The 27,500-nt window shown below is 42.2% G+C and overlaps 2 protein-coding genes across 34 annotated transcripts in view; one reads left to right on the plus strand and one right to left on the minus strand.

Annotated features, from left to right (window-relative positions):
* Nucleotides 1-15,841, plus strand: part of LOC135099660 (probable E3 ubiquitin-protein ligase HERC4) — a 31,410-nt gene extending 15,569 nt beyond the window's left edge. Inside the window, exons 1-8 of one of the 9 annotated variants that reach the window (XM_064002063.1) lie at nucleotides 10,168-10,373; nucleotides 11,171-11,294; nucleotides 11,956-12,177; nucleotides 12,864-12,954; nucleotides 13,556-13,748; nucleotides 14,417-14,500; nucleotides 14,999-15,130; nucleotides 15,600-15,841. In XM_064002063.1, coding sequence (XP_063858133.1) covers nucleotides 13,713-13,748; nucleotides 14,417-14,500; nucleotides 14,999-15,130; nucleotides 15,600-15,803 — 456 coding nt within the window. In that variant the 5' untranslated portion in view covers nucleotides 10,168-10,373; nucleotides 11,171-11,294; nucleotides 11,956-12,177; nucleotides 12,864-12,954; nucleotides 13,556-13,712 and the 3' untranslated portion in view covers nucleotides 15,804-15,841. Of the gene's footprint in view, nucleotides 1-10,165; nucleotides 10,374-11,170; nucleotides 11,295-11,955; nucleotides 12,178-12,863; nucleotides 12,955-13,555; nucleotides 13,749-14,416; nucleotides 14,512-14,998; nucleotides 15,306-15,599 lie in introns of those variants that run through there. The other 8 variants (XM_064002061.1, XM_064002064.1, XM_064002067.1 and 5 more) reach the window with 8 other exon arrangements.
* The window catches only part of LOC135099658 (uncharacterized), a 15,081-nt gene continuing 2,532 nt past the window's right edge, over nucleotides 14,952-27,500 (minus strand). Inside the window, exons 4-16 of one of the 25 annotated variants that reach the window (XM_064002042.1) lie at nucleotides 25,573-25,689; nucleotides 24,486-24,619; nucleotides 24,125-24,264; nucleotides 23,031-23,251; nucleotides 22,495-22,675; nucleotides 21,860-21,994; nucleotides 20,731-20,802; nucleotides 20,062-20,158; nucleotides 19,562-19,751; nucleotides 19,059-19,202; nucleotides 15,929-15,977; nucleotides 15,659-15,774; nucleotides 14,952-15,438 (exon numbers count right to left, since the gene is read on the minus strand). In XM_064002042.1, coding sequence (XP_063858112.1) covers nucleotides 20,756-20,802; nucleotides 21,860-21,994; nucleotides 22,495-22,675; nucleotides 23,031-23,251; nucleotides 24,125-24,164 — 624 coding nt within the window. In that variant the 5' untranslated portion in view covers nucleotides 24,165-24,264; nucleotides 24,486-24,619; nucleotides 25,573-25,689 and the 3' untranslated portion in view covers nucleotides 14,952-15,438; nucleotides 15,659-15,774; nucleotides 15,929-15,977; ... (2 more) ...; nucleotides 20,062-20,158; nucleotides 20,731-20,755. Of the gene's footprint in view, nucleotides 15,439-15,658; nucleotides 19,203-19,561; nucleotides 19,752-20,061; nucleotides 20,159-20,606; nucleotides 20,803-21,782; nucleotides 21,995-22,494; nucleotides 22,676-23,030; nucleotides 23,252-24,124; nucleotides 24,265-24,485; nucleotides 24,620-25,572; nucleotides 25,690-27,500 lie in introns of those variants that run through there. The other 24 variants (XM_064002044.1, XM_064002043.1, XM_064002045.1 and 21 more) reach the window with 24 other exon arrangements.

Here is a 27,500-nt window from a genome sequence, read left to right on the forward strand (position 1 = left end):
TTTTTCGTTTGTACCGGGTGTCGAGATTGCGTCAGAAAAATGGTGGCGTCTATTTTAAGTGATCAAAAAATTCCTTGCAGTTAAAGTTAATTAGATAAAGTCAAATTATTCTTGATTACTGTCTGATTGTGTTACACCTGCTGGAGTTCTTGCCAAATAACCAACTGGTGATGCCCAACTAAATGGCACTCAGCTAGAGATGGTTTGGCGCACATCCACGCAGGGTTACAGGGTAACTGGAGTCAGTGGCCAAGGATTTATTTGTCTTGTTTTCAAACAAAACAATTACAGATAAAGTCTAATTATTCTTGATTACTGCCTGATTGTGTTACACCTGCTGGAGTTCTTGCCAAATAACCAACTGGTGATGCCCAAGTACATGGCACTCAGCTAGAGATGGTTTGGCGCACATCCACGCAGGGTAACTGGAGTCAGTGGCCAAGGATTTATTAGTCTTGTTTTCAAACAAAACAATTACAGATTCAAGATTTGAATGTGTGATGTCTTTTTTGACCACTTGATAGAAGCTGTCCCTCATCCCAAGCCCGTTTTTCTTTTTTGTACTGCGGGGAGAACTCTCACCTCGGAGAGGATCTATTTCAGTCCGATTTTTGGTTTGTACCGGGTGTCGAGATTGCGTCAGAAAAATGGTGGCGTCTATTTTAAGTGATCAAAAAATTCTTTGCAGTTAAAGTCAAATTATTTTTTATTTTGGTTTGCTTTAATAATAATGAGAGAAAAGGAAGCCACTATTACAGCTGCTGCTGCTGCTCCTGCTGCTACTACTACTACTACTACTACTACTACTACTACTACTACTACTACTTTTTCTTCTTCTACTTCTACTTCTACTACTACTACTACTACTACAACAATTATTAACAGCAACACTACTACTACTACTACTACTACTACTACTACTACTACTGCTACTACTACTACTAGTACAATTATTAACAGCAATACTACTACTACTGCTAGTACAATTATTAACAGCAATACTACTACTACTACTACTACTACTGCTACTGCTACTACTACTTCTACTACTACTACGACTACTGCTACTACTACTACTACTACTACTACTACTACTACTACTACTACTAACTACTATTACTACTTTTTTTTACATAATCTAATATAATACCTCCACCCCATGTTTATTGATGTGTCAATTAGGGGCTCCATTACTTGGAGGTCATTAGCCCCAGCTCCCGCTAATGACTGTGGCATCCAACCATATCTAATATTCTATAATATAAACATTAGTTGTTAACTATAAATTCATTCTACCTCTACTCTATCTACTCTTATGCCACTCTCCACTACTATTACTACTGCTGCTGCTGCTGTTGCTGCTGCTGCTGCTGCTGTTTCTACTACTGCTGCTACTACTACTACTACCACTACTACTACTACCACTACTACTACTACTACTACTACTACTACTACTACTACTACTACTACTACTACTACTATATTACTACAGTTTTGAATATGCACACAGAATGAGAGAGAGAGAGAGAGAGAGAGAGAGAGAGAGAGAGAGAGAGATTTAAACCCTAAAAGCAGTATGGTGTTTAATGTTCATGTAATTGATATCATATTGGTTTATTCATTATTATTATTATTATTTGTTATTTTATGCTGGTGCTGTTGTTGTTGTTGTTGTTGTTGTTACCATTATCATGTTATTTTGTCAAGGATTACATCAGGAGGTGCTGGTCAATAAGGGAAAGTGTAAGAATCTGTCAAGCATACATGTGACAGGTCCTTTTTTTATTTTTATTTATTTATTTATTTATTTTATTTATTTTTTTCTATTTTTTATTTTTTATTTTTTTTTCCATTGCAGTAGTGGTAATAGTAGAAGTAGTAGTAGTAATGATTAATGTTTACTGTTTATCCTGTTGTTAACTGGGAAAATTCTCCTGTATTATTGTTGTTGTTGCTGCTATTATTATTATTATTATTATTATTATTATTATTATTATTATTATTATTATTATTATTATTATTATTATTGTTGTTGTTCTGTACTCCTGAGTGTTATTCTGTAATTGTATTTTCGAGCGCCGTTCCAATGTATTCCCGAGCGCCATTCCGTTGTATTCCTGAGTGTCGTTCTGTTGTTGTATTCCTGAGCCCCGTTCCGTTGTATTCCCGAGCGCCGTTCCATTGTATTCCCGAGCATCATTCCGTTGTATTCCCGAGCGCCGTTCCATTGTATTCCCAAGCGCCATTCCGTTGTATTCCTGAGCGCCGTTCTGTTGTATTCCTGAGCGCCGTTCCGTTGTTGTATTCCCGAGCGTCATTCCATTGTATTCCTGAGCGCCGTTCCGTTGTTGTATTCCCGAGCGTCATTCCATTGTATTCCTGAGCGCCGTTCCGTTGTTGTATTCCTGAGCGCCGTTCCGTTGTTGTATTCCCGAGCGCCGTTCCGTTGTTGTATTCCTGAGCGCCGTTCCGTTGTTGTATTCCCGAGCGCCGTTCCGTTGTTGTATTCCTGAGCGCCGTTCCGTTGTTGTATTCCCGAGCGCCGTTCCGTTGTTGTATGCCTGAGCGCCGTTCCGTTGTTGTATTCCCGAGTGCCGTTCCGTTGTTGTATTCCCGAGTGCCGTTCCGTTGTTGTATTCCCGAGTGCCGTTCCGTTGTTGTATTCCTGAGCGCCGTTCCGTTGTTGTATTCCTGAGCGCCGTTCCGTTATTGTATTCCTGAGCGCCGTTCCGTTGTTGTATTCCTGAGCGCCGTTCCGTTGTTGTATTCCCGAGCGTCATTCCATTGTATTCCTGAGCGCCGTTCCGTTGTTGTATTCCCGAGCGTCATTCCATTGTATTCCTGAGCGCCGTTCCGTTGTTGTATTCCTGAGCGCCGTTCCGTTGTTGTATTCCCGAGCGCCGTTCCGTTGTTGTATTCCTGAGCGCCGTTCCGTTGTTGTATTCCCGGGCGCCGTTCCGTTGTTGTATTCCTGAGCGCCGTTCCGTTGTTGTATTCCCGAGCGCCGTTCCGTTGTTGTATGCCTGAGCGCCGTTCCGTTGTTGTATTCCCGAGTGCCGTTCCGTTGTTGTATTCCCGAGTGCCGTTCCGTTGTTGTATTCCCGAGTGCCGTTCCGTTGTTGTATTCCTGAGCGCCGTTCCGTTGTTGTATTCCTGAGCGCCGTTCCGTTATTGTATTCCTGAGCGCCGTTCCGTTGTTGTATTCCTGAGCGCCGTTCCGTTATTGTATTCCTGAGCGCCGTTCCGTTGTTGTATTCCTGAGCGCCGTTCCGTTATTGTATTCCTGAGCGCCGTTCCGTTGTTGTATTCCCGAGCGCCGTTCCGTTATTGTATTCCTGAGCGCCGTTCCGTTGTTGTATTCCCGAGCGCCGTTCCGTTATTGTATTCCCGAGCGCCGTTCCGTTGTATTCCCCAGCGCCGTTCCGTTCTTGTATTCCTGAGCGCCGTTCCGTTATTGTATTCCCGAGCGCCGTTCCGTTGTATTCCCCAGCGCCGTTCCGTTCTTGTATTCCTGAGCGCCGTTCCGTTGTTGTATTCCTGAGCGCCGTTCCGTTGTTGTATTCCTGAGCGCCGTTCCGTTGTTGTATTCCTGAGCGCCGTTCCGTTGTATTCCCGAGTGCCGTTCCGTTGTTGTATTCCTGAGCGCCGTTCCGTTGTTGTATTCCTGAGCGCCGTTCCGTTGTTGTATTCCTGAGCGCCGTTTCGTTGTTGTATTCCCGAGTGCCGTTCCGTTGTTGTATTCCCGAGTGCCGTTCCGTTGTTGTATTCCTGAGCGCCGTTCCGTTGTTGTATTCCCGAGCGCCGTTCCGTTGTTGTATTCCTGAGTGCCGTTCCGTTGTTGTATTCCCGAGTGCCGTTCCGTTGTTGTATTCCTGAGCGCCGTTCCGTTGTTGTATTCCCGAGTGCCGTTCCGTTGTATTCCTGAGCGCCGTTCCGTTGTTGTATTCCCGAGTGCCGTTCCGTTGTTGTATTCCTGAGCGCCGTTCCGTTGTTGTATTCTTGAGCGCCATTCCGTTGTTGTATTCCCGAGTGCCGTTCCGTTGTTGTATTCCTGAGCGCCGTTCCGTTGTTGTATTCCTGAGCGCCGTTCCGTTGTTGTATTCCTGAGCGCCGTTCCGTTGTTGTATTCCCGAGCGCCGTTCCGTTGTATTCCCGAGTGCCGTTCCGTTGTATTGCCGAGCGCCGTTCCGTTGTATTCCCGAGCGCCGTTCCGTTGTATTCCCGAGCGCCGTTCCGTTGTATTCCTGAGCGCCGTTCCGTTGTATTCCCGAGTGCCGTTCCGTTGTATTGCCGAGCGCCGTTCCGTTGTATTCCCGAGCGCCGTTCCGTTGTATTCCCATGGGTTTCACTGGCCTGTTATTATTATTATGATGTATTATAGTTGTGTGTATTTCAGTCTATTTATTATAACATTATTATTATTATTATTATTATTATTATTATTATTATTATTATTATTATTATTATATAATTTGTAATTGCTGTTACTATTATTGCTTCTTATAATTATGATCTGCACCTATACTTTTCACCTATTATAAAATGTATAGACCCAACCAGTATGACTATATCCTAACCACAGTGCTACATGGCCCTGTAGCCTGTGGCATCCCTCATTATTAGGATTTATTTATTTATATATTTTTACTACTACTACCACTACCACCATTATTCAGTAGAGTTTATGTATTTATTTATGTATTTTTTTTTATTTTATTTATTTATTTATTTATTTACTTATTTTTACTATTACTATACTGCTACTACTACCACTACCACCATTATTCAGTAGAGTTTGGATGGTGTTTTTAAAATGTTGCTGTATATTTATTATTGTACTTGTTTGTTTTGTGTGATATATATATATATATATATATATATATATATATATATATATATATATATATATATATATATATATATACATACATACATACATACATACATATTCTGGGGGGAAATAAAAGTTTACCCACGACACGGGGAAGTGAGAATTTGAGAGGGAGGTTAAGAAAAAAAAAAAAAAAAACTCGAGTCTTAACGAGAGTAGGAGGTAGAGTTCCTACGAGCACAAAATTAACAAATATACAAAGAAAAGAAAATACAGAATATAAAGGACGGAAAATGTGGCTAGAGAATAAAAATTGAGAACGAGATCCACCATAACAAGAGTTACGAAGAACAAGAAAACGGTACAGGAAGAGAAAATATTCCAGACAAATGTAGATGGCTAGGCATGTAATATTCTTTGTTTTTAAGTTATAGATGAGACGGGCTTAGAGAAGTGGGAAGGAGGAATAAGGAGAAATAGTGGATAAAAGAATTAATGTATGGGGGCAAAGACTGGCGGACATATGGATAATCTGCGAGGGATAGAGAGAGAAAAGTAATGAATCGATTATTTGCCCAGATAAGTGGAAGTGCCCCTTCTAGGAATGCTGTTGGCCAAATTCTAGCGGGTCTGCCTATGCATAGTGATTAAATGGTATTTTTTTTTTTTTAAATGTGGGTGTTGAACGATGTCAGCAACGTGAAGGGCGGCATTATCAAGGAAATATGTAGCATAGTAATTGCAGTGAGAAAAAAAAAGGAAAGACCACAATATTTCGTAATACATGATAACGAGCACGATATCAGGAAAAGTACTAAAGAATGACTACTTGCAGGTAAGTTTACCGTTTAATTGAACGGTACGTAATGTTTAATGTTATGTTAATGCAATACCATTTCGCAAGTGTAGTGTGTAATGTGTAATAATACATCAAGGTGTGGTAGGTCGGTCACTGGAGTAGGCTTCGTAATGTAAATTCGTAAATTTGGGGGTGAAAACAGTTCAAGAAGGATTAGCACGACAGGATTATGACTTCATTAGGGCCTCAGCCTGACCTTCCACCGAGGTCACACGCTATTAACCCCTTGGGATGATTAATTGACCTGTGGATCAAACCACCTTACAAGGTCCACTCCCTCCATTCAACGATCTGTTAGGTTTGTCTTCTGTTGTGCTCAGTAGAGGACTTTTTAAGTCTTGCTTGAGGGAAGAAGCAGTCACGCAGGTAAAGGTCTGAGGTGAGGATAGAAGGGATGAAAGACAAAAGCCTGTGCAGAAGAGAGAGTGAAAACGGAAGGGTGAAAATCTTACAGAAAACGGAGTGCTAGGAGCGGTGACTTGTGTCCCGCTACAGATGTGTCCGGAAGGGGGAGATGGGTGTGTTGGAATGTCAGGTCATGCTGAAATGAGAGAGGTGAGGTCGAGGCGAGTAGCCGAGGGAGTGGAGGATGGTAGGGGACGAAATGAGGGGATTAGGTGAAGTAAATGTAGATGAATTGTATAAATATTTCGTAAAGTTCATACAGATCAGTTAGCAGATATCCCGTATAGAACAATATAAAAAAAAAAAAAAAAAATACGCTAAATGGATGGCTGCTAGGTTAAAGCATTTTATATGGCGTAAGAAGTTTATATAAGAGATTAAGGGCAGGTGAAGAAGTTTTAAGGACACAATGAATTAGAACAGTCAGAAGTTAACGAGGAAAGCGAAGGACAATTATGAATTAAAGGTAGCCAGCCAGGCGAAGACGGACCCCAAGGGATTTTATCTGATATACAGGACGAAGAATAAGGATACTGTAGGTCCATTAAAGGCAGCAGATGAAGAGCTGGTTAGTTCTGGGGAGGAGATAAGTAAACTTGAATGGTTATTTTTTAACTGTCTTCACCCAGGAAAACATTCAGGATATGCCAGATAGTGAACAGGTGTGTAGAGCAGATGAGAATGAGAAGCTGACAGATATTTCCATAACTAGGGAGATAGTGGAACAGGAGATAGGCTAAAAAAAAAGTTCAAGACACCAGGACCTGATGAAATATATCCCAGAGTACTTAAGGAATGTAAAGAGATTATTAGTGAGCCGTTAGTTTCTGTCTTAAGGAAATCACGAGTCGGGTGAGGTACCAGTAATGTGGAGGCAGGCTAATGTAGTACCCATCTTTAAGAAGGGAGATAAAACTTTAGCGTCTAATTACAGACCTGTCAGCTTAACTTCAGTTGTAGGTAAAATGTTAAGAGTCAATAATAGCGAGGAACATTAGGGAACATTTAGACAAACATAACTTGATAAATCCGTCACAGCATGGCTTCACGAAGGGGAAGTCTTGCCTGACAAACTTGTTAAGTTTTTACAGTAAGGTGCACGAGGCAGTAGATAATGGTGATGGTTATATCTTATATCAGGACTAGTAAAGCATTTGACAAGGTACCCCATCAAAGGCTCCTGAGAAAGGTTAGGGCACACTGGATGGGAAAGTGTTAGGCTGGATAGGGTCATGGCTTGGTAACAGGAGACAGAGTGGTAATAAACGGCTCGAAATCCGAGTGGGGTCATGTAATTAGTGGGGTGCCACAGGGATCAGTATTAGGGCCATTGTTATTTCTAATATATATCAATGACTTGGACAGTGGAATTAGTAGTGATGTTAGTAAATTTGCGGATGACAAAGATTAATTAGGTCAGAATCGGATGCCATCGCCTTGCAGGCAGACTTAGAATGAATGAATGGACGGATAGATGGCAAATGCAATTTAATATCAATAAATGCAAAGTGCTTAGCGTAGGCAGAGGAAACCCACACAATAAGTACACATTAAACAACCAAACTCTGGTAGGTACAAGGTACGAGAAAGATTTAGGAGTTATAGTTAGCTCAGAACTCCGTCTAGGGAAACAATGCATAGAAGTCAGAAACAAGGCAAATAGGGTACTAGGATTCATTTTTAGGAGTGTTAAAAGTAGAAGCCCGGAAGTAATATTAAAGTTATACTTGGCGCTGGTCAGACCTCATCTAGACTACGCTGTGCAGTTCTGGTCCCCACATTACAGGAAAGATAAAGGTCTATTAGAATCAGTACAGAGGAGAATGACAAAGGATACAGGGGATGAGGAGTATTCCTTACGAGGCGAGGTTGAAGCTGTTAAATTTACATTCTTTAGAGAGACGTAGGTTAAGAGGGGACCTGATAGAAGTCTTAAAGTGGTATAAGGGTTATAACAAGGGAGATGTAAGCAAAATTCTTAGGATCAGTAACCAGAGTAGAACAAGAAATAACGGGTTCAAGCTTAAAAAAAATTAGGTTTAGGAAGGAGATAGGAAAAAATTGGTTCTCAAATATAGTGGTAGATGAGTGGAACGGACGCAGTAATCATGTAGTTAGTGCTAGGACACTAGAGAGCTTTAAAAGAAAATTAGACAAGTTTATGGGTGGGGATAACAGATAGAAATAGGTATATTTCATACAGGGACTGCCACGTGTAAGCCTGGTCGCTTCTTGCAGCTTCCCTTATTTCTTATGTTCTTATGTTCTTATGAGTGTTGCAGTTAAAATGGGCAAGTGAGCGAAATATGGAAGAAAAAATATAAAGAATGGGAAAAAAGATGTTCTCAGAGAATAGATTGCTTGGTGTACCTGACGACGACTCTTGCAGCGTGCAAGTTCTGAAAGACAACAATTAGAGCTCACCACAGTGGTCTTGTTAATCACACTACAACGGAGAAACGGAAAAAAAATACAGCCTCATTCTCGAACATGAGAACGTTATTTCAGTCTGATGTAACAAAAGCAAGTGCCAACAAGTGTGAAAATTTCTAAACTGAAATTAGTAGCTCACATTGCTTGCCATTCAAGTGTAATATTTATCGTATTTTGCAGTGTTTTCCTGGTGTTTCCACGTCTTTCTAGACTCAGACGTGTAGATAAGAGTAGAATGAGTAAGAAAATAAGAGAAATAGAGGAGGAAGATGAAGGGAGAAGGAATAGAGGAGGTGGTAAAACAGAAAAATGCTAAGAAAACAATATTTAGGTTAATTTTCCCTGCTGCCCTGTCTGTCTTTGTAGTATTTGTCTTCCTTGACAGTGCTTTCAGTGTATTTGGCGTGTTTAGGGGGTGTTGGAGTGTGTCTGGAGATGTTTAGGGGGTGTTGGAGTGTGTGTTTTAGGGATTTGGTGATGTTTGAGTCAATATTTAGCGTTCCTGGTGTGTTTTGGGGTGTCTTAGGCTTGTTTAGGAGTGCTTTAAGTGTGCTTTGGACTGTTTTCAATGTTTTGAGATGTTTCAAGTGTATTTTGGGATGTTATGGATGAGTTTGGGTGTGTTTTGTGTGGATACAGGTGAGTTGTGTCTGCGTTTGTGGGTATTTTTGGGTATTTCAGGTCAGTCTGGGTGTGTTTTGGGGTGTTTTAAGTGTGTTTTGGCCCGTTTTCAGCGTTTTGGGATGTTATGGATGAGTTTGAGTGTGTTTTGGGTTGGTACGGTGTGTTTTGGATGCGTTTTAAGTCAATTTAGGTGAGTTTTGGAGTATTTTAAGTGTGTTTGGGGATATTTTGGTGCTTTTTCGATGTGTTTAGGTTGTTTTTTTGTGCGTTTAGGAATGTTCTGGGTATGTTTAAGGTGTTTTAGTGTGATTGGACTTGCTTTTGAGTTGTTTTGGTTATGTTATAGGCATGTTGCAGGTAAGAATGGGGTCTTTGAGGGTAGAAGTGGTGTGCTTGGGGTAAAATAAAAGATTCTGGAGTGTTTTTGAGAGAGGCTGTGATAGTAGAAGCGTGTCAGGGGTGTTATAGCGTATGTTGTGATATATGAAACTACTAGATGCAAGTGTGTGACCACCACCACCACCACCACCACCAGCACAGTGGAAAAAAGGTTAGAGACAAGCGGGGAAAGTTGAAAAGTGAATAATTAAACGCTTGCTGTCTTTTATTATCTTGAGTATAAAATGGTTATATGACAATCTCTCTCTCTCTCTCTCTCTCTCTCTCTCTCTCTCTCTCTCTCTCTCTCTCTCTCTCTCTCCTGGCTTGCCTCTCTTCCAAGGGACTTTACACTAAGGCTGGTTACTGTGTACACGAATGTGGTGGTACAAATACTGAATTCAGCTCACCAATCTAGCTCTGAGGTAAGAGAGAGAGAGAGAGAGTTGGTTTGTAAGAGTGTGCATTGAGTGTGTGTGTGTGTGTGTGTGTTTTGAGTGTAAGAGAGAGAGAGAGAAGTATAATTGTCTGTGTACTACTACTACTACTACTACTGCTGCTACTACTACTACTACTACTACTACTCTCTCTCTCTCTCAGCTTTGGATTAGTAACCCCGTTGACAGAAGTGACACCCTCGTTTTCTCTTCTGAGATGTAAACAAAGCGGTACATTCCTTTCAGCTGGTGATAAAAACTTTCTCTCGCTCTCCCTCGCTCTCCCTCACTCTCCCACGTCACGGAAGCAGTAAAATAAAGCACAGGAGGAGGAAGTGAGAGGATAATGAATTTTGGATGTTTGTGATACGTCAGAAGGTTTCACTCATTTCCTGTCGAGATGTTGGTTAGTGGGCCTCGTCTTTCTTTGTGTTCCCTAGTGTTGCTCTTGTGTTGTGAGAGGAATATAGTAATGTGTGTGTGTGTGTGTGTAAAGAAGAAAATGTTATGTTATATCTACGTGTTTAAAAGTTTTCTACATTTAAGTCAGAAGAGGCTGGATGGCTGGCTGGCTGATGCTGCTGTTGTTGTGGATTTAATTGCTCATCTATGTTCCTTTGTGCTGTGAGGGAAAGTGTGTGTGTGTGTGTGTGTGTGTGTGTGTGTGAAGGGAGAAAGGGGTGGTGTTTAGGAGTCTGGGATGGGAAAACGAGTGATTTCTTTTGTAGCCTTCAGAAAAAAAATATTAAAGTTTTTACAGTGGGAAAATTTTGGTGGTGAGTGAGAAAATGACTCAAATATTACCTGAAATTTAACCTGATGTGGTGGAGCCTCACACTCCTCAGCTGCCCCTAACCAAACCTAACCTAACCCAAAGAAGCCTACCCGAACTTCTGTCTGGTGCTTCCTCCTCCCCAAGACTGGCTATCTCGTGTCATAATCCCAAGCTAGCCTAACCTAACCCTACCTAACCTAACCTAAGCAATTCTAACCTAGCCAAACCTTATCTAAGCAAGCCTAACCTAGCCAAGCCTAACCTAACCTAAAGAAGCCTACCCTAACCTAACCTAGCCTAACCTAACCTAACCTAACCTAGCCTAACGTAACCTAACCTCGTCTAACTTAACGAAGCATAGCCAAACCTAACCTAACCTACATCCTCTTCCCACGGCCCCACTTAACCAAACCTAACGTAACTTTCAGAGCAACGGCAACCCTCCGATCCGGCAGGCAAGTTGGCGGCAGCGATGGCGGTGGCGGCGGCAGCGGTGGTGAGGTGGACGGCAGGGACAGAGGGGCAGTACAGGCTGCGGGCATCAAGGAGAAGGTGAGCAGGGTGTTGTGTTGGTGTGTGTTGCTAAGCTGAGTGTTTGTAAAGTGTTTGGTTGTCAATACGCTGCAATATTTGTCACTCAAGGCTCATGCAACACTGCCTCCATACACAAGTGTGTCGGGAAAGTGATTGAAAGTCGTAAACATTTTATTGTTTTAGTTTATTTATTTATTTGTTTATTTTGTTTTATTTTTTATATATATAGGAGGGACACTGCTCAAAGCCAACTAAATACTACAACAAAAAATACTGTGATAAAATGAAAGATTAAAAACACCTCACTTAACCTAACCTAACCTAACCTAACCCAACCTAACTTAACCTAACCTGACCTAACCTGACCTAACCTAACCTAACCTAACTTAACCTGACCTAACCTAACCTAACCTAACTTAACCTAACCTAACCTAACCTAACTTAACCTCACCTAACCTAACTTAACCTAACCTAACCTAACTTAACCTAACCTAACTTAACCTAACCTAACCTAACCTAACTTAACCTAACCTAACTTAACCTAACCTAACTTAACCTAACCTAACCTCAGTTAACCTAACCTAACTTAACCTAACCTAACTTAACCTAACCAAACCTAACTTAACCCAACCTAACCTAACTTAACTTAACCTAACCTAACCTAACCTAACACCCACAGAGGAACGCACGGACAAGCAAGGTGGCACTCGGCAGTCTGATCCTGGACCTGCGCAGCTTGACGGTGGTGGTGCCTCTGTCTCCTGCTCTCCTTGACTATTACCCCAAGCATGACTCCAGCGGCTTGTATTCCTCTGTGTGGTAATAAGTCTGTGTGGCTTATTACCAGCATATCATCAGCGTCCCTGCAAGGTTCCATTCTGTCTTGTCTGGTGGTATGTGGGTATGTTGCGTTTTGTATTGGTTTATAGATTTCTAGTTTGTTTTTTATGATGATTTTTTTTCTATTTCTTTATCCTGTTATCTATTTATTTATCTTTGTTTGTTTGTTTGCTTGTAGGGTGTGTGTGTGTGTTTGTTTGTGTTCCTGATATTGCAGCTTGTTTTCTTGTTTTTTGTTTTTTTTATTGTTCTTTTGTGTTTTGTTCCCTTTCATTGTTCTGAGGTTGTTTTCAGGTGTGTGTGTTTTGGGGTGTTTTTGCAAGTGTTTTGAGGTAAATTGTCAGTTTTGGGGTGTTTTGGGGCTGTTTTTGCAAGTGTTTTGAGGTAAATTGTCTGTTTTGTTTGTGTGTGTGTGTGGCCGGGAGGGGGTTGCCTGTGTGTGTGTTTTCAAGGGAGTTTTCATGTTTCTAGTTTAACAGGCTGTAGTGGAAGTTACTGGGGTTTTCAAGGGAGTTTTCATGTTTCTAGTTTAACAGGCTGTAGTGGAAGTTACTGGGGTTTTCAAGGGTGTTTTCATGGTTCTAGTTTAACAGGCTGTAGTGGAAGTTACTGAGGTTTACAAAGTATATTTTCAAATCTATATTTTTACTGTGTAGCCAAATAATTATAATATAAAACAACAGAATTTATCAGTAACAATATTATTTAACCCACCACTTCCTGCTCTACCACCCTCACCATCCACAGGGCCTAATGATGATGATTCCTGCTTTCATCCTCATCGGGGCTAACGAGACCAACCTGGGGCTGTACTCTGGACTGACGCTGTATGCCATAGGTGGGTCTGGAGGGGCTGGGATAACAGATAATTTAAATAAACACTCAAACACTTAAAAAAACACAAAATTCATGCTGGTATACACTTAAAAACACAAAAAAAACACAAAATTCATGCTGGTATACAATTAAAAACACACTGAAATACATACTAAGGCTGGTGTACACATGTAAACTTGTACGCAAACACTGGTGTACACTTAGAAACACACACACACTTGGTAAGGCTGGTACACACACACACACACACAGACTCATAAGAGATGCTGGTATATGCTCACAAATCCATACACATATTAGGTAAGGCTTCTGTACACCAATTTAGATGTATGTCCAATGAGATAGCTTGTATTTTCTCTCTCTCTCTCTCTCTCTCTCTCTCTCTCTCTCTCTCTCTCTCTCTCTCTCTCTCTCTCTCTCTCTCTCTCTCTCTCTCTCTCTCTCTCTCTCTCTCTCTCTCTCTCTCTCTCTCTCTCTCTCTCTCTCTCTCTACAACAACAACCTACAACAACACCACCACGTCACTTACAAGCACTCAGACCACCACCACTACCACAACCAGATCTTAACCAAACCTAACCTAACCTACCCACACCACACAGAGACCGGCGTGCCCTTGTGTCTTCCCTGCGGCTGTTGTCCCTGGTCCACGGTCTGAACTTCCAAGCCGGCTGCCGAGTGGGGCGGTTGAACTGCGACGACTTTTACATCCCAGAAATTGCAGAGAAAATTGATATTAGGAATGATTACTTGAACTGGATGAACAGCAGGCTTCACCCGATGTCCAGGAGGGAGGTGGGTGTGTGTGTGTGGGGGTGTGGGGGTGTTTAAAGGTGGGTGAGTGACTTGGGGGTGTTTGGGTGTGTTTTGGGGTGTTTAGATGTGTTTGGGTGTGTTTTGGGGGTGTTTGGGTGTGTTTTGGGGTGCTTAGATGTGTTTGGGTGTGTTTTTGGGGTGTTTGGGAGGTGGGTGACCATGTTTGGGGGTGTTTGTGAATGGGTGACTGTGTTTGGGGGAGCTTTCAATGTTGAACGCTTAAAAACATCCTTTAAAATTGACATTTCCTTTAATTTTAACTGACAAACCCTTAGAAACACCCTTTAAAAATTGAAAACCCTTTATTTATTCTCTTAAACCCTTAAAAACATCCTTTAAAATTGACATTCCTTTAATTTTAACTGACAGCCCCTTAGAAACACCCTTTAAAATTGACATTCCTTTAATTTTAACTGACAGACCCTTAGAAACACCCTTTATAAATTGAAAACCCTTTATTTATTCTCTTAAGCCCTTAAAAACACCCTTTAAAAGACACCAAACCTTTAAATAGCCTCATAAACCCTTAAAATCACCCTTCTACCTTTTATTTACCCCCTTAAACCCTTAAATACACCCTTTAACTCTTCATTTACCCCTTCAACCCTTAAAAACAACTTGAACTAATCCAATCCTTTACATTACAGAGTCCAATCCTGTTCTGTGAGTATCCATTCTTGTTCGACCCTCAGGCCAAGATGCTGCTGCTCAGGTGTGACGCCACTCGGCAGGTGAGAACCAGGTGCAGGACTAATTAGGTTTGGTTTACATATGTTTATTTGTTTATTTGTATATATATATTTTTTTTGTGTGTTTTTCAAGGATTTGTCAGCATTAAAGGCTGTTTGGAAGTGTTTTTCAAGATGTGTGTGTGTATGTGTGTGTCTTTTAATATTTCTCCAATCCTTCCTCATGTCTCTAATCTTTTGTTGCCTCTCTCTTTAAATATTTATCCAATCCTTTCATTCTCTCCTGTAGAACACAATCCACACCTTCTCTGCTGTCTTGATTCACCCAGTCCTCCCCTCCCCACCTCCTCTGCTGTCTTTATTCACCCAGTCCTCTCCTCCCCACCTCCTCTACTGTCTGTTTTCACCCAGTCCTCCCCTTCCCACCTCCTCTACTGTCTGTTTTCACCCAGTCCTCCCACACGACACCGCAGGAATGTAAATAAACACACCGTTCACACTAATATCCTTCCGTTTATTGATTTCTGTCGGTGTTTCCAGGGCGAATGTTTCCCAGACCACCCGGTCATACGCACGTTCTGGGAAGTATTTCACAAACTCTCCCTGGAGCAGAAGAAGTTGTTTTTGAAGTTCCTGACGGGCACTGACAGGGTTCCTATTCTGGGCCTGAAGGTAGGTGAGAGACAGAGAGAGAGAGAGAGGGGCTGAGGGGAGTGACTGTGGGGTTTGTCAACATCCTGTGGGGGGATATCCTGTGGGTCTGTGGGAGAGAGAGAGAGAGAGAGAGAGAGAGAGAGAGAGAGAGAGAGAGAGAGAGAGAGAGAGAGAGAGAGAGAGAGAGAGAGAGTGTCCTCCTTTTCTCTTCCTTCTTGTCCTCCTCTTCTTCCTTCCTTCCTTCCTTCCTTCCTTCCTTCCTTCCTTCCTTCCTTCTTTCTTGTATCCTCCTCCCTTTCTTCCTTCCTTTCTTCTCAGTCATTCCTCTGAAATATGAATAAATTTATAATAATAATAATAATAATAATAATAATAATAAATTTAATAGTAATTTATTGTATTTTCTCTCACACACACACCAATATTTTCTCCCTCTCTTTCTTTTTCTCTTATAAACTCTCTCTCTCTCTCTCTCTCTCTCTCTCAGGCACTCAAGTTGATGATCCAAAGCACAGCAGACGACAGCTTCCTTCCGGTCGCACACACCTGCATCACCCAGACTGTGGAACGTCTTCGCGTCCTCCGTCCCTCACATCAGGGGGATGGATACCCAGGACGTGAAGTTAACAGCACACCACTGGAGGGGCTCGTTCCCAACCCTCCTGCTAACAATATTAACATAAGTCCATAAAGAATGTATATATATGTATATATATCTTTATATTTATATTTGTGTTGTATCACACCCCTAAAACAGGTTGCACGTGGCAGTGCGCCTTCAGCTGATAATGTACCTTCGGATGATAATGTACCTACCGTATTTGATGGCTCATAAGACGCACGGGCTCATAAGACGCACCCAGTTCTGGCATGTATTGAAATAGAAAAAAACAAAAATTAACAGATTTAGGCTATCGATATGAAGTCAAGGAATTCAAGCGACATTTGAAGACTCTCACGTGCATTTAGATCACTATTAGATACCAATACTCAGCATTTAAAAGTTTAATTTATGCTAGCAGCTTACTTGTTCTTTTTGGGGTTTTGTTGAGGCTGTGATGGCCGTGACATCACAGCCTGGCGTCCCAAAGGTGTGGTATACAGGTAGTGTTTCAGACTAGATACAGTGGAGCTGGTTGGATTTCTGGAGTCAAATCTTGGTAAGGTTGCGGGCCTTGAAAGCCAGAACGTAATGGTTCGGTTGAGGGTATTGAAAGACAAGATTGTACCAATCCTGCTGACGTGTAAACACAATCTTCTTATTGGTATTTTAGTTGGGGCCATGCAGACTGTGATGTCACAGCCTCTAGTGCCCAAAAGATGTGGTAAGCAGGGGAGTTTCAGTCTTAATGCGGTTCAGCTGAATGTAAACATTAACTGCACCTAGCTCTTGGCGGCACCATTAACTGAGGGACTACAGTGATAATAAAATTTTTTCATACTTTATTTTTTAGCATCTTTCACATGTAATTCTTATGCAGTATTTTAGTACATTTTCAAAGCCAAAGGATGTGTAAAAGCATAAGCTATTACATGAATATTATGCAGATCATCACCTCAAGCCAGCCTATCCCATGACACTCAATTCCTTTATAGAAGAAATATTCGTTCTCAAGGTGTATTAGTCTATTTTCATAAAAGAAAAGTTTCTCTAGCTTCAATCTTTTTCATATGTATGCAAAGCAAGAATGTTAAAAAGATAGGTTCAATTTTAATTGTATGAAAGTGTGGCTATTGTCTTACCTCAATCAGTAACGGCGTCACACTCGGTGTCACCGAGTACGTCACGTCGGAGCGCAACCGACCGCGTTTGTTTTGAAAAACGTGGTGCACCATCTCCACCTTGCCAGAACCTTCTCCACAAATCCAACCAGCTCCATCACATCTAGTCTAATATTATAATTGGATACCTCACCTTTGGGGCATCAAAGGCTGTGACATCACAACCTACACTGCCCCAACAAAACTCCAAGAAGAAGTGGTGCATGGTTAAGCAAATTCTTCCTGACTGGTCAAAGTCTATGTGGATTACCAGTAAGTATGAGATACTACACATTGGTACCTTGAAAGAAAGAGCATTTTGTGGCGTACTACCAATCATGACTTTATTTAGTTGTGCAAAGACATCTGTGGTTTGAATTTAGAGCCTCTGTTGCCGTAGACTTGTAACCTATTACTGCCTCAAAGTTGGACCTTTGCCTCATTGGACGCAGGCTAATTTACTGACCCTTTTTCTGAGAAAAAAGTAGCGTCTTATGAGCTATCAAATACGGTATATCATTACATGTTTACGTTAAAGGAAATAAACTATCAGCGAAAACCAACCCTTTACTGTTTATTTTATGACAGAGGGCGAGACGGGACCTGCGACTCTCAACACCAATCAACACCTGACAAACTGCAACAATTTCCACACTAAAAAATAAAACGATCTCCCTGTTTTTTTTTTTTTTTTTTTTTTTTTGTCAATAGCACCACTAACCACTCCCGAACACAAAAACACAAAAGATGAACGTAAAAATTAACCCCCCTTTAATTAAAAACAATAAAAAAATAAAGATAATAGTAAATAAATTAATATACAAAATAATTAAATATGATAAACTGTCTTAAATTATCTGTTCCTTTACATGCACTCCCACACCACGAGACCCAGACAGCACCACCACGTACTCCTACACCCATCCAGGGACTGAGGCACCCTGCACACATCACGTCTCTCTCTCTACACCCCAAAACACATCCAAAACACCCCAAAACACATCCAAAACACCCCAAAACACATCCAAAACACCCCAAAACACATCCAAAACACCCCAAAACGCATCCACACCCACTTAAACACCCAAAAACAGTCTTATCCACCCACAGCACACCCCTAGCCACCCAAACACACCCAAACTCCTTTAAAATACCCAAAAAAACACGTAAAACATCCCAAAACACACCCAAACTCATCCAAAACTGACGAAAACACATCAAAACACACCCAAACTCATCCAATACTGACCAAAACACCCTAAAACACACCCAAAACACCCCAAAACACACCCAAAACACCCAAATACACACCCAAAACTGACCCAAACACCCAAACACACCCAAACACACTCAAAACACCCCAAAAACACATGAAGAATGCCACAAATGAATATAAATATTTCAATATATACACATGACACAGGGTGGGAAGGGAGTATTGAGGTGTAGGGGAAAGGAAGGGTGCAACAAGAAGCAGGGAGAGACAGGGTGTAATAAGATGAGACAAACACCCGGACAGGGAAATTAGACAGGATTTATTGAGGTGAAGGAGAAACAGGGATAGTTTAATGAGATGCAAGGGTGATACAGGGTGTATTAAGGTCCAGGGGCAGACAGGAAGGGTGTACTAAAGTGTATGAAGACAGGAAGGGTGTATTGAAGTGTGGGACAGACAGACAGACAGACAGACAGAGAGGGAGGGATTAAAAGAGAAAATTTGAGATAGACAAAGGATATGAGAGAAAGAGAAAGAGAAAGAGAGAGAGAGAGAGAGAGAGAGAGAGAGGAGAGAGAGAGAGAGAACTAATCATCTCAATCATTCAATAAATTCCTAATATATGTATAGATTTGTGTATACTAGCCTAACCAAATGTGTGTATAGATTTCCAAGCATATACCAGCATCTTATGAGTTTATGTGCTTATATCAGACTTAGCAAAGATTTGGATGTGTCTCTAAATATATACTAGTGTTTGTATACAAGTTTGTGTGTATACTAGACTTATTAAGAGTTTATGTGTGTTTCTAAGAGTATACAAACCATAGCAAGTGTTTATATATGTCTCTATGTGTAAACCAGTGTTTGTGTGTGTATACCAGCATTACATAGTGTTTGTAATGGTTTAAGTGTACACTAGTCCTTTTTAATTGTTACCTTCTCACTATCTCAGCCCTCCAGACCCACCTGAGGCACACAGCGTCACCCCAGTACAGCCCCAAGTTGGTCTGGCTAGCCCCAATGAGGATGAAAGCAGGAAACATCATTATCACCTGCTGTGGTTGATGATGGTGGCTTCTACACACACACACACACCTCAGACAGCAATTCCTGGAACAAGAGAGGACAGAACAGCATGCCAGCCACAGCAAGAGCTAGTGCGTGAACAGCCACGGCCACCAACCGGCCACCAACCGGAATAGCGCAGCCCCCACAGTCGACCCAGCGGTGAAGACTGTGCTCAATATTATCTATCAAGACTCTCTCTCTCTCTCTCTCTCCTCTCTCTCTCTCTCTTTATCAAGACTCTCTATCAAGACTCTCTCTCTCTCTCTCTATCAAGACTCTCTATCAAGACTCTCTCTCTCTCTCTCTTTTAGTGAAATGATTTTTACTTTAAGCTTCTTGTAATCGCAAAATTCTGTCAATAAACTATAATAATAATCTCTCTCTCTCTCTCTCTCTCTCACCATTGGTCGGTGGACTGTACAGCAGACACCCAGTCGTCATGGTGGAGGGATTTTCTCCAAGTACTGTACCTCCACCACTCCTTCCAGGCTCCTCCCACTTTCTTCCAGTCACTCCATAAGCTTGATAATCAGCAGCTGTCCCTCTATACCACAAGCTTCACTCTGGGCAGCTCTCTGGAGGCCTCCGAACCTGTGGGTGTGAGGTTAGATTAGGATAAGTTAGGTTAAGTTAGGTTAGGCTAGGTTACGTTAGGTTAGGTTAGGCCTGTGAATGGTGTGTGGAGGAGGACAGGACAAGGAGACCAGTGGGAAGGCTGTGGAAGGCCTGTGGATGCTGTGTGGAGGAGGACAGGACAAGGAGACCAGTGGGAAGGCTGTGGAAGGCCTGTGGATGCTGTGTGGAGGAGGACAGGACAAGGAGACCAGTGGGAAGGCTGTGGAAGGCCTGTGGATTTCAAGATAATGCTACACCACACACCAACACCAGAACAATGCCTCACCTATCCACCTGCAGCCACATCACAGTCTCCCCCTTGTAGGTGATGGCAGGAGTGGTGGTGCTTGTGGTGGTGGTGCGAGGAGGCAAGGCACCCATGGCTGGAAAAGAAGGGGTGAGTGCATTGAGGCTGCAGGATGCGGTATACAGGTGTGTGGGAGGTGAGAGGGTGGGAGAGAGGGAGTGGGCACGTGGGAGAGAGTAAGCGTGTTCTATGGCAAATTATATATAGGATTTCAAGGGTGTTTTTGTGTATGATAGGGAAAATATTCATACACACATACACACATACATTTTCATCTCCCAAGCACCTCTCCTCTCCTCCTCTTCCCTCTTCCCGTCTCGTGCAATAGGTAAACACACACACACACACACACACATTGATAGAGAGATAGATATTAGCCCAGCATGATTTAAACAATATAACACACACACACACACACACACACACACACACACACACACACATTGATAGAGGGATAGATATTAGCTCAGCATGATTTAAACAACTAATATAACTATCACAAACACACACACACACACACACACTTCTCCACAAATCTGAAGGCACTGTGGTTTCCAAGCCCTCAAAGTGAATGAGAGTGCTGAGGGAATAATATTGCACCACTGCCTGCATGAACTTGTCACTAAAGCTGTCATGCGTCTCACACACCTCCTGTCACCGCTCATGCTGGCTGTCAACGCAGAACGCACCCTCCACCACTCATTGTTTGGGGTGACGGTTCTGTGGGAATGGAAGATAATTAGATTTTCTCTCATATCAAGTTGAATTGGTTTAGCTCTCTCTCTCTCTCTCTCTCTCTCTCTCTCTCTCTCTCTCTCTCTCTCTCTCTCTCACAATTGATTCCAAAGGCCACAAAGATGATTAGCAGAGGTTTTCTTGAGTGTTTCTCCTGACAGTAATGTAGGAATGTTGTTAATTTGTCACTAAAACAATAAAAACATCCTTAAAAACCTGTGCTACTTTGAATAGAGCCTTTTAAAAGTGTGTTTCTCCCATCAGTCGAGAAATGTAGTTATTTATTTGCATTTTATATAACACACACACACACACACACACACACACACACACACACACACACACACACACACACAGGTGGTCTGGCAGGAAAGTGCTATGAGAAATATACAAACGCATAGCAAGGCAAGGCACACAGCTTTCACACTCACCTCACACTCACAACACTCTTTCAACACCTTAACCTTTGTTGGGAAGAGAAACACTACTGTCTTAACCTTACAAATACACTTATTATAGCTTATCTCTTACATGTACCAAGACAAGGCACACAACTTTCACCGTTACTCTCACCCACAACAATCTTTCAATGCGTTAATCCTTGTTGGGGAAGAGAACCACTAAAATATTATCTCCTACAAATATATTTAAACACTCACTCAACATGCAACACCTTAGATGAGAAGCACTCCTATCCAACCTTACAAAACCACTAATTAAAATCTTATCTCCTACATATACCAAAACCAAAACACACAATTTTCAGCCTCATTCACTCAACACAGAACACGTCAGCCCTTGATGAAGACGAACAGCACTCCTACCTTAATCTTACAAAACCAAAACACACAATTTTCACCCTCATTCACTCAACACACAACACGTCAGCCCTTGATGAAGACGAACAGCACTCCTACCTAATCTTACAAAACCACTAATTAAAATCTTATCTCTACTTCACTTACCCATCCATACACCAACCTTGTAACTCCACACAAGACAAGACACCACAGTCATCCACATATATCTATGCCACACTGACTCCTGAAGCTGGTGGAGCACAGGGTGGACCAAAGGGCATCAGCTCCACACTCTGGGATGCCTGTGGGGGACTTCATACGAGACAAGCGAGTACCTCTTCCGCATTCAGGGTCCCCTCCACCCTCTCGCACAGTACCTGAGGGCATGAGGGGGTGGTGAGAGGGTAAGAGGGTGTGAGGGAGGAGGGAAGGGATGAAATGTGGTGAAAAACAGAGAACCCAGATGAAAAGGAAAATTGAAGTAGAGAAGAGGGAAAGGAAGAAAAGAGAAGAGATGAAAAGAAGGAAAAAAGAGAGAAAACAGAATTATAAACACAATTTTTGACATCATATCTAAAAATCTCTCTCTCTCTTTAGTGCTCCTTCAAAAATTCTCTCTCTCTTTAGTGCTCCTGCAAAAATTCTCTCTCCCTCTTTAGCTCCTTCAAAAATTCTCTCTCTCTCTTTAGTGCTCCTTCAAAAATTCTCTCTCTCTTTAGTGCTCCTTAAAAAATTCTCTCTCTCTCTTTAGTGCTCCTTCAAAAATTCTCTCTCTCTCTTTAGCTCCTTCAAAAATTCTCTCTCTCTCTCTCTCTTTACATCATTCCTTCAAAAAAATACACTTAGTAAGAGGCTTTAACAAATATTCATGTATCACCTGCTGTCAAGGTACTGCTCACCACAGCCAATGAACACCAGTACAGAACACACAGCACCAGCAAGTCACACACCTCCAGGGACGCCCCACTGATGACATCCAGGGGGTCTATCACACTGCCCCAGGACTTGGACGTCTTGTGGCCGCCACCATCACCCTGGAGGCCATGCAGCAGCACAGTCTGGGGAGGGAGGGTGATATAACACAGGTGATATAACACAGGCAATACTGGTAACAATTAATATCACGTTACATAAGAGGAAGGAAAGGTAACACACAGGTAGTCAATTCTTTCAGTCTATCACCATCTATAAACATTATTAGCCTTCTGAAATCTGCATCTTTTTATCAAACAATTAGTAATGCTAGAGTTTACAGTATTAACAGATATTTTAGTTATATACCAATGAATATATGGACTAATTACACGCCTACAATTAGTTACCGGAGTTTGTGATAATACATAAGACAAAGGAAAAAAAACAAGATCAATAAGAGAGGACAGAACCAGGAGACCAAGACCCAGACGACCTCACCTCAAAGGAAAGCCTCCCCGTCAAGTCGAGTCCCGGCATGACCACCTGAGCCACCCAGAAGAGGATGCCGTGACCCGTCTTCAAGGTCGTTGCGTAGAAGCGAGCATGGTCTCTCCCCTCCCCTGACCTGGCCAGCCCAGCGAGGCAAAGGGAGGGACCAGAGGAGTAACAGGTGTCCAGATCTTCCTCCTGCTGGGTGGACATGGAGGTCAAGGGTGTGCCTGGGGAGGAGCACAGGGTGAAGACGGAAAGTTGCGATTATTAATGTAGCCGTCAAGACTTTCATTCATCTATTGCTACATGAAGTTTATTTTTTTAATGAGGGTTTGCGCACACACACACACACACACACACACACACACACACACACACACACACACACACACACACACACACACACACACTTTCTCTTTATCATCCTCTTCCTTCTCTTCTTTTCTTCTTCTATCTCCTCCTCCTCCTTCTTATATTCAGGTCAAGTCAGGTCATCCAATTAGAATAAAATCAGACAGACAGACAGACAGAAACAAACAAACACACACACACACACACACACACACACACACACACACACACACACACACTTGAATGATATAAAATAATGCAGTTTTCCCTCACAGAAATGGTATTACTGCATCTCATAAACCACCAGTACTGCTACAGTTTATCCATTAGCAAGACTTGACAAATACTATCATAGCTCAAGAACCAAAATGAATATTATACACCTTTCACATATCTAAGGCCTATGCTCTGAAACATCTCAGCACCACTATTTCAAAAGGACTCTAGATGAACTACACAGGTTTTTAAGAATGTTTTTTTAAAGTTTTAGTGACAGATCAACAACATTTCTATATTATTAACAGGAGAAACACTCTTGAGAACCCAGCTAGGTATCTCTGTGGCCTTGAAAAATACTCATGATGAAATAATACGGGTTTTCAAGAATGTTTTAATGGTTCTAGTGATGGAATTAACAACATTTCTACATTATTAATCTTGAGAACCCAGTGTTATGGTGAAATTTCTTGTTTGTGCGGCGCGTGTGTGTGTGTGTGTGTGTTAGAGTTTACGAGGACAGGTATGCTTACGGATGTACAGACAGACACACAGGCCAGTCTCTCGCTGCATCCATGTCCCAGCTGTCCCAGTCAAGTGAAGCCCCCAGATGCCGCAGCTGGTCGAATATCATTGTTCCTTCCTCCTCTTCTTCCACACTTCATCAATAAACCTGCAAAAAAAGGCAAATTTGTCTTTTAAATATGTAAGTTAGTTGTACGCAGTCTACTGCCCAAGAAAACAGAAAACTGGGTAACTATTTTGACTGCATAGAAAAATTACACACACACATACACACACACACACACACACACACACACACACACACACACACACACAGTTTTGTATATTCATGTCTCTCTATCATTCTAGTTTTCTCAAGGCAACACTCACTCTTCTGTCTGTCAAGGTCGTGTTTGGTGTTCCCCATGGGCGTCCCACAGGTGCCTCTCCACCACCATCTGTGTTGCTGACCCTGTGTGGTGTGCCCCTGGGATGAACACTGCCTCACCACCCTGCATCTGTGCCTGCATCAGAGAGAGAGAGAGAGACAGAGAGAGAGAGAGAGAGAGAGAGAGAGAGAGAGAGAGAGAGAGAGAGAGAGAGAGAGAGAGAGAGAGAGAGAGAGAGAGAGAGAGAGAGAGAGAGAGAGAGAGAGAGAGAGAGAGAGAGAGAGAGAGAGAGAGAGAGAGAGAGAGAGAGAGAGAGAGAGAGAGAGAGAGAGAGAGAGAGAGAGAGAGAGAGAGAGAGAGAGAGAGAGAGAGAGAGAGAGAGAGAGAGAGAGAGAGAGAGAGAGAGAGAGAGAGAGAGAGAGAGAGAGAGAGAGAGAGAGAGAGAGAGAGAGAGAGAGAGAGAGAGAGAGAGAGAGAGAGAGAGAGAGAGAGAGAGAGAGAGAGAGAGAGAGAGAGAGAGAGAGAGAGAGAGAGAGAGAGAGAGAGAGAGAGAGAGAGAGAGAGAGAGAGAGAGAGAGAGAGAGAGAGAGAGAGAGAGAGAGAGAGAGAGAGAGAGAGAGAGAGAGAGAGAGAGAGAGAGAGAGAGAGAGAGAGAGAGAGAGAGAGAATATTAACATGGGACAGAAGGGGTTAACTTGATTTTAATGAGAGAGAGAGAGAGAGAGAGAGAGAGAGAGAGAGAGAGAGAGAGAGAGAGAGAGAGAGAGAGAGAGAGAGAGAGAGAGAGAGAGAGAGAGAGAGAGAGAGAAATATATATTAACATGTGACAGAATGGGTTAAGTTAATTTTAATGAGAGAGAGAGAGAGAGAGAGAGAGAGAGAGACGAGAGAGAGAGAGAGAGAGAGAGAGAGAGAGAGAGAGAGAGAGAGAGAGTGAGAGAGAGAGAGAGAGAGAGAGAGAGAGAGAGAGAGAGAGAGAGAGAGAGAGACTTAACCTAACTTAACCTAACCTAACCTAACTGAATTAATATAAACCTAACCTGATGGAAACAAAATAAATAAAAATAAAAAGCAGCAGCCGGCCTCACCTTTCTTGACAGGCGCCTATTATTATGTTCATACACATTTCCCTGGTGGCACACGCTGCTAGCCGCCCCCTGGCCACGCCCCTCGCCACCTCACGCATGTACAGATCCACTGCCGCTCTAAAAAGCAACAAATTCACCCGTATATATAGTCTGACTCTGCGTTTGTTTACATTTCTCTGGGTGTCGGTCTGGGCTCAGGCCTGCAGGATGGGTGAATAGATAGAAAACGAGAGATTTTCAGGCAAGACTAGTATAAGTTGAGGCTCTATTATTAAATACCGTGATACAATACTACTACTACTACTAATAATAATAATAATAGAAATAATAATAATGGTCATCGTCTTTGAGTTTTGTTAGTCGTTCTATTTGTGCTATATCTGTAGTTAGGCAACCACCCCTCAATGACTGATGAGGGACCAAAACCATCATTACAAATTTAGGACAGACACACACTATCAGTCAAATAGCCTTTGAACCAGGAGTGCTTATACCTCATGTCTTAATATCGCTTTTTTTCCTAACAGTATACTAAGGTCGACAAACTGAAAGGCTTTGAAAGAGTCAACAAAGACTGATTTCACTAATTAATTGCTTGGTATGTCAGTTTAATTTGAATCATCTTTTTTGCCTGGTATATTTTGGACTCTAATTATTAATGCATCTGCTAGTCCATCACCACAGTGTATCCAGCCATTTTGAATCTTTCCTTAACTAAAAACATAACTCCATATTTGATCTTTTCCATAAGTTGTATCTATTTTGTTCAATGTTCTCTACTTGTATACTCATCACATTAATCCCAAGATGAGGCTATTAATATTATTCTGCGTCACACTCCACAGGGCTTCCTTCTTTCTCCTTCCTTTTTTTCCAGCCGTCCCTCATGTTCAGGTACCACTTCGTCACTTTCTTGTCCAAAACTGTCCACTACAACATGTGCTGCTGTTCTTACCCTCATCTATTGCCTCTACATCCTTAGTTAACTCTTCCCTCTCCTCTTCAGTGAGTTAATATATCTGTTAGCTCATCCTTAGCCAGCCTCCAGACCCCTGCCAGAGCCTCCTCAGAGTATTTATATTAGATTCTTAACGCGTCTGTGCCATGTACCTATGAACTGCCCTACCCTGTGATGAGATGGGTGTGTGGGTGAGTGGGTGGATGGGATGTGTGGGTGACTGGGTGAGTGGGTGATGGGATGGCTGACTACTCTTAACTCTCTCTCTCTTCTCTCAGAAGAAGAAGAAGAAGAAGAGAAGAAGAAGAAGAAGAAGAAGAAGAAGAAGAAGAAGAAGAAGAAGAAGAAGAAGAAGAAGAAGAAGAAGAAGAAGAATTAATTAAAGAAAGCAATCTTAATCATTTAATACACACACACACACACTTAGGAGAGAGAGAGAGAGAGAGAGAGAGAGAGAGAGAGAGAGAGAGAGAGAGAGAGAGAGAGAGAGAGAGAGAGAGAGAGAGAGAGAGGATCACTATAAACTCGTTAATCACAATTCTCTCTCTCTCTCTCTCTCTCTCTCTCTCTCTCTCTCTCTCTCTCTCTCTCTCTCTCTCATCCTCCAAGAATTATTTAATGAAACGAGGAGATGAGGAGCCGAGGAGAGAGGAAGAAGAGAGAGGGTGATAAAAGAGGAAGAGGAGGACGAGAAGGAAAAACCAAGTTGAGAAAAAAAATGAATAGGAAAATAAGACAATAAAAGGAGGAAAGAGGGAAAGAAGGAAAGAAACACAGGAAAAGAGGGGACCACCACCACCACCACCACCACCACCACCACTACTACTTCTACGTACTACTGCTACTACTAGGGGAAAGGGAGTAGGGGAAAGGAAGGGTGCAACAAGAAGCAGGGAGAGACAGGGTGTAATAAGATGAGACAAACAGCTAGACAGGGAAATTAGACAGGGTTTATTGAGATGGACAAATA

Source organism: Scylla paramamosain, unplaced genomic scaffold (genome assembly GCF_035594125.1).
Source record: "Scylla paramamosain isolate STU-SP2022 unplaced genomic scaffold, ASM3559412v1 Contig171, whole genome shotgun sequence".
NCBI classification, from domain to species: domain Eukaryota; kingdom Metazoa; phylum Arthropoda; class Malacostraca; order Decapoda; family Portunidae; genus Scylla; species Scylla paramamosain.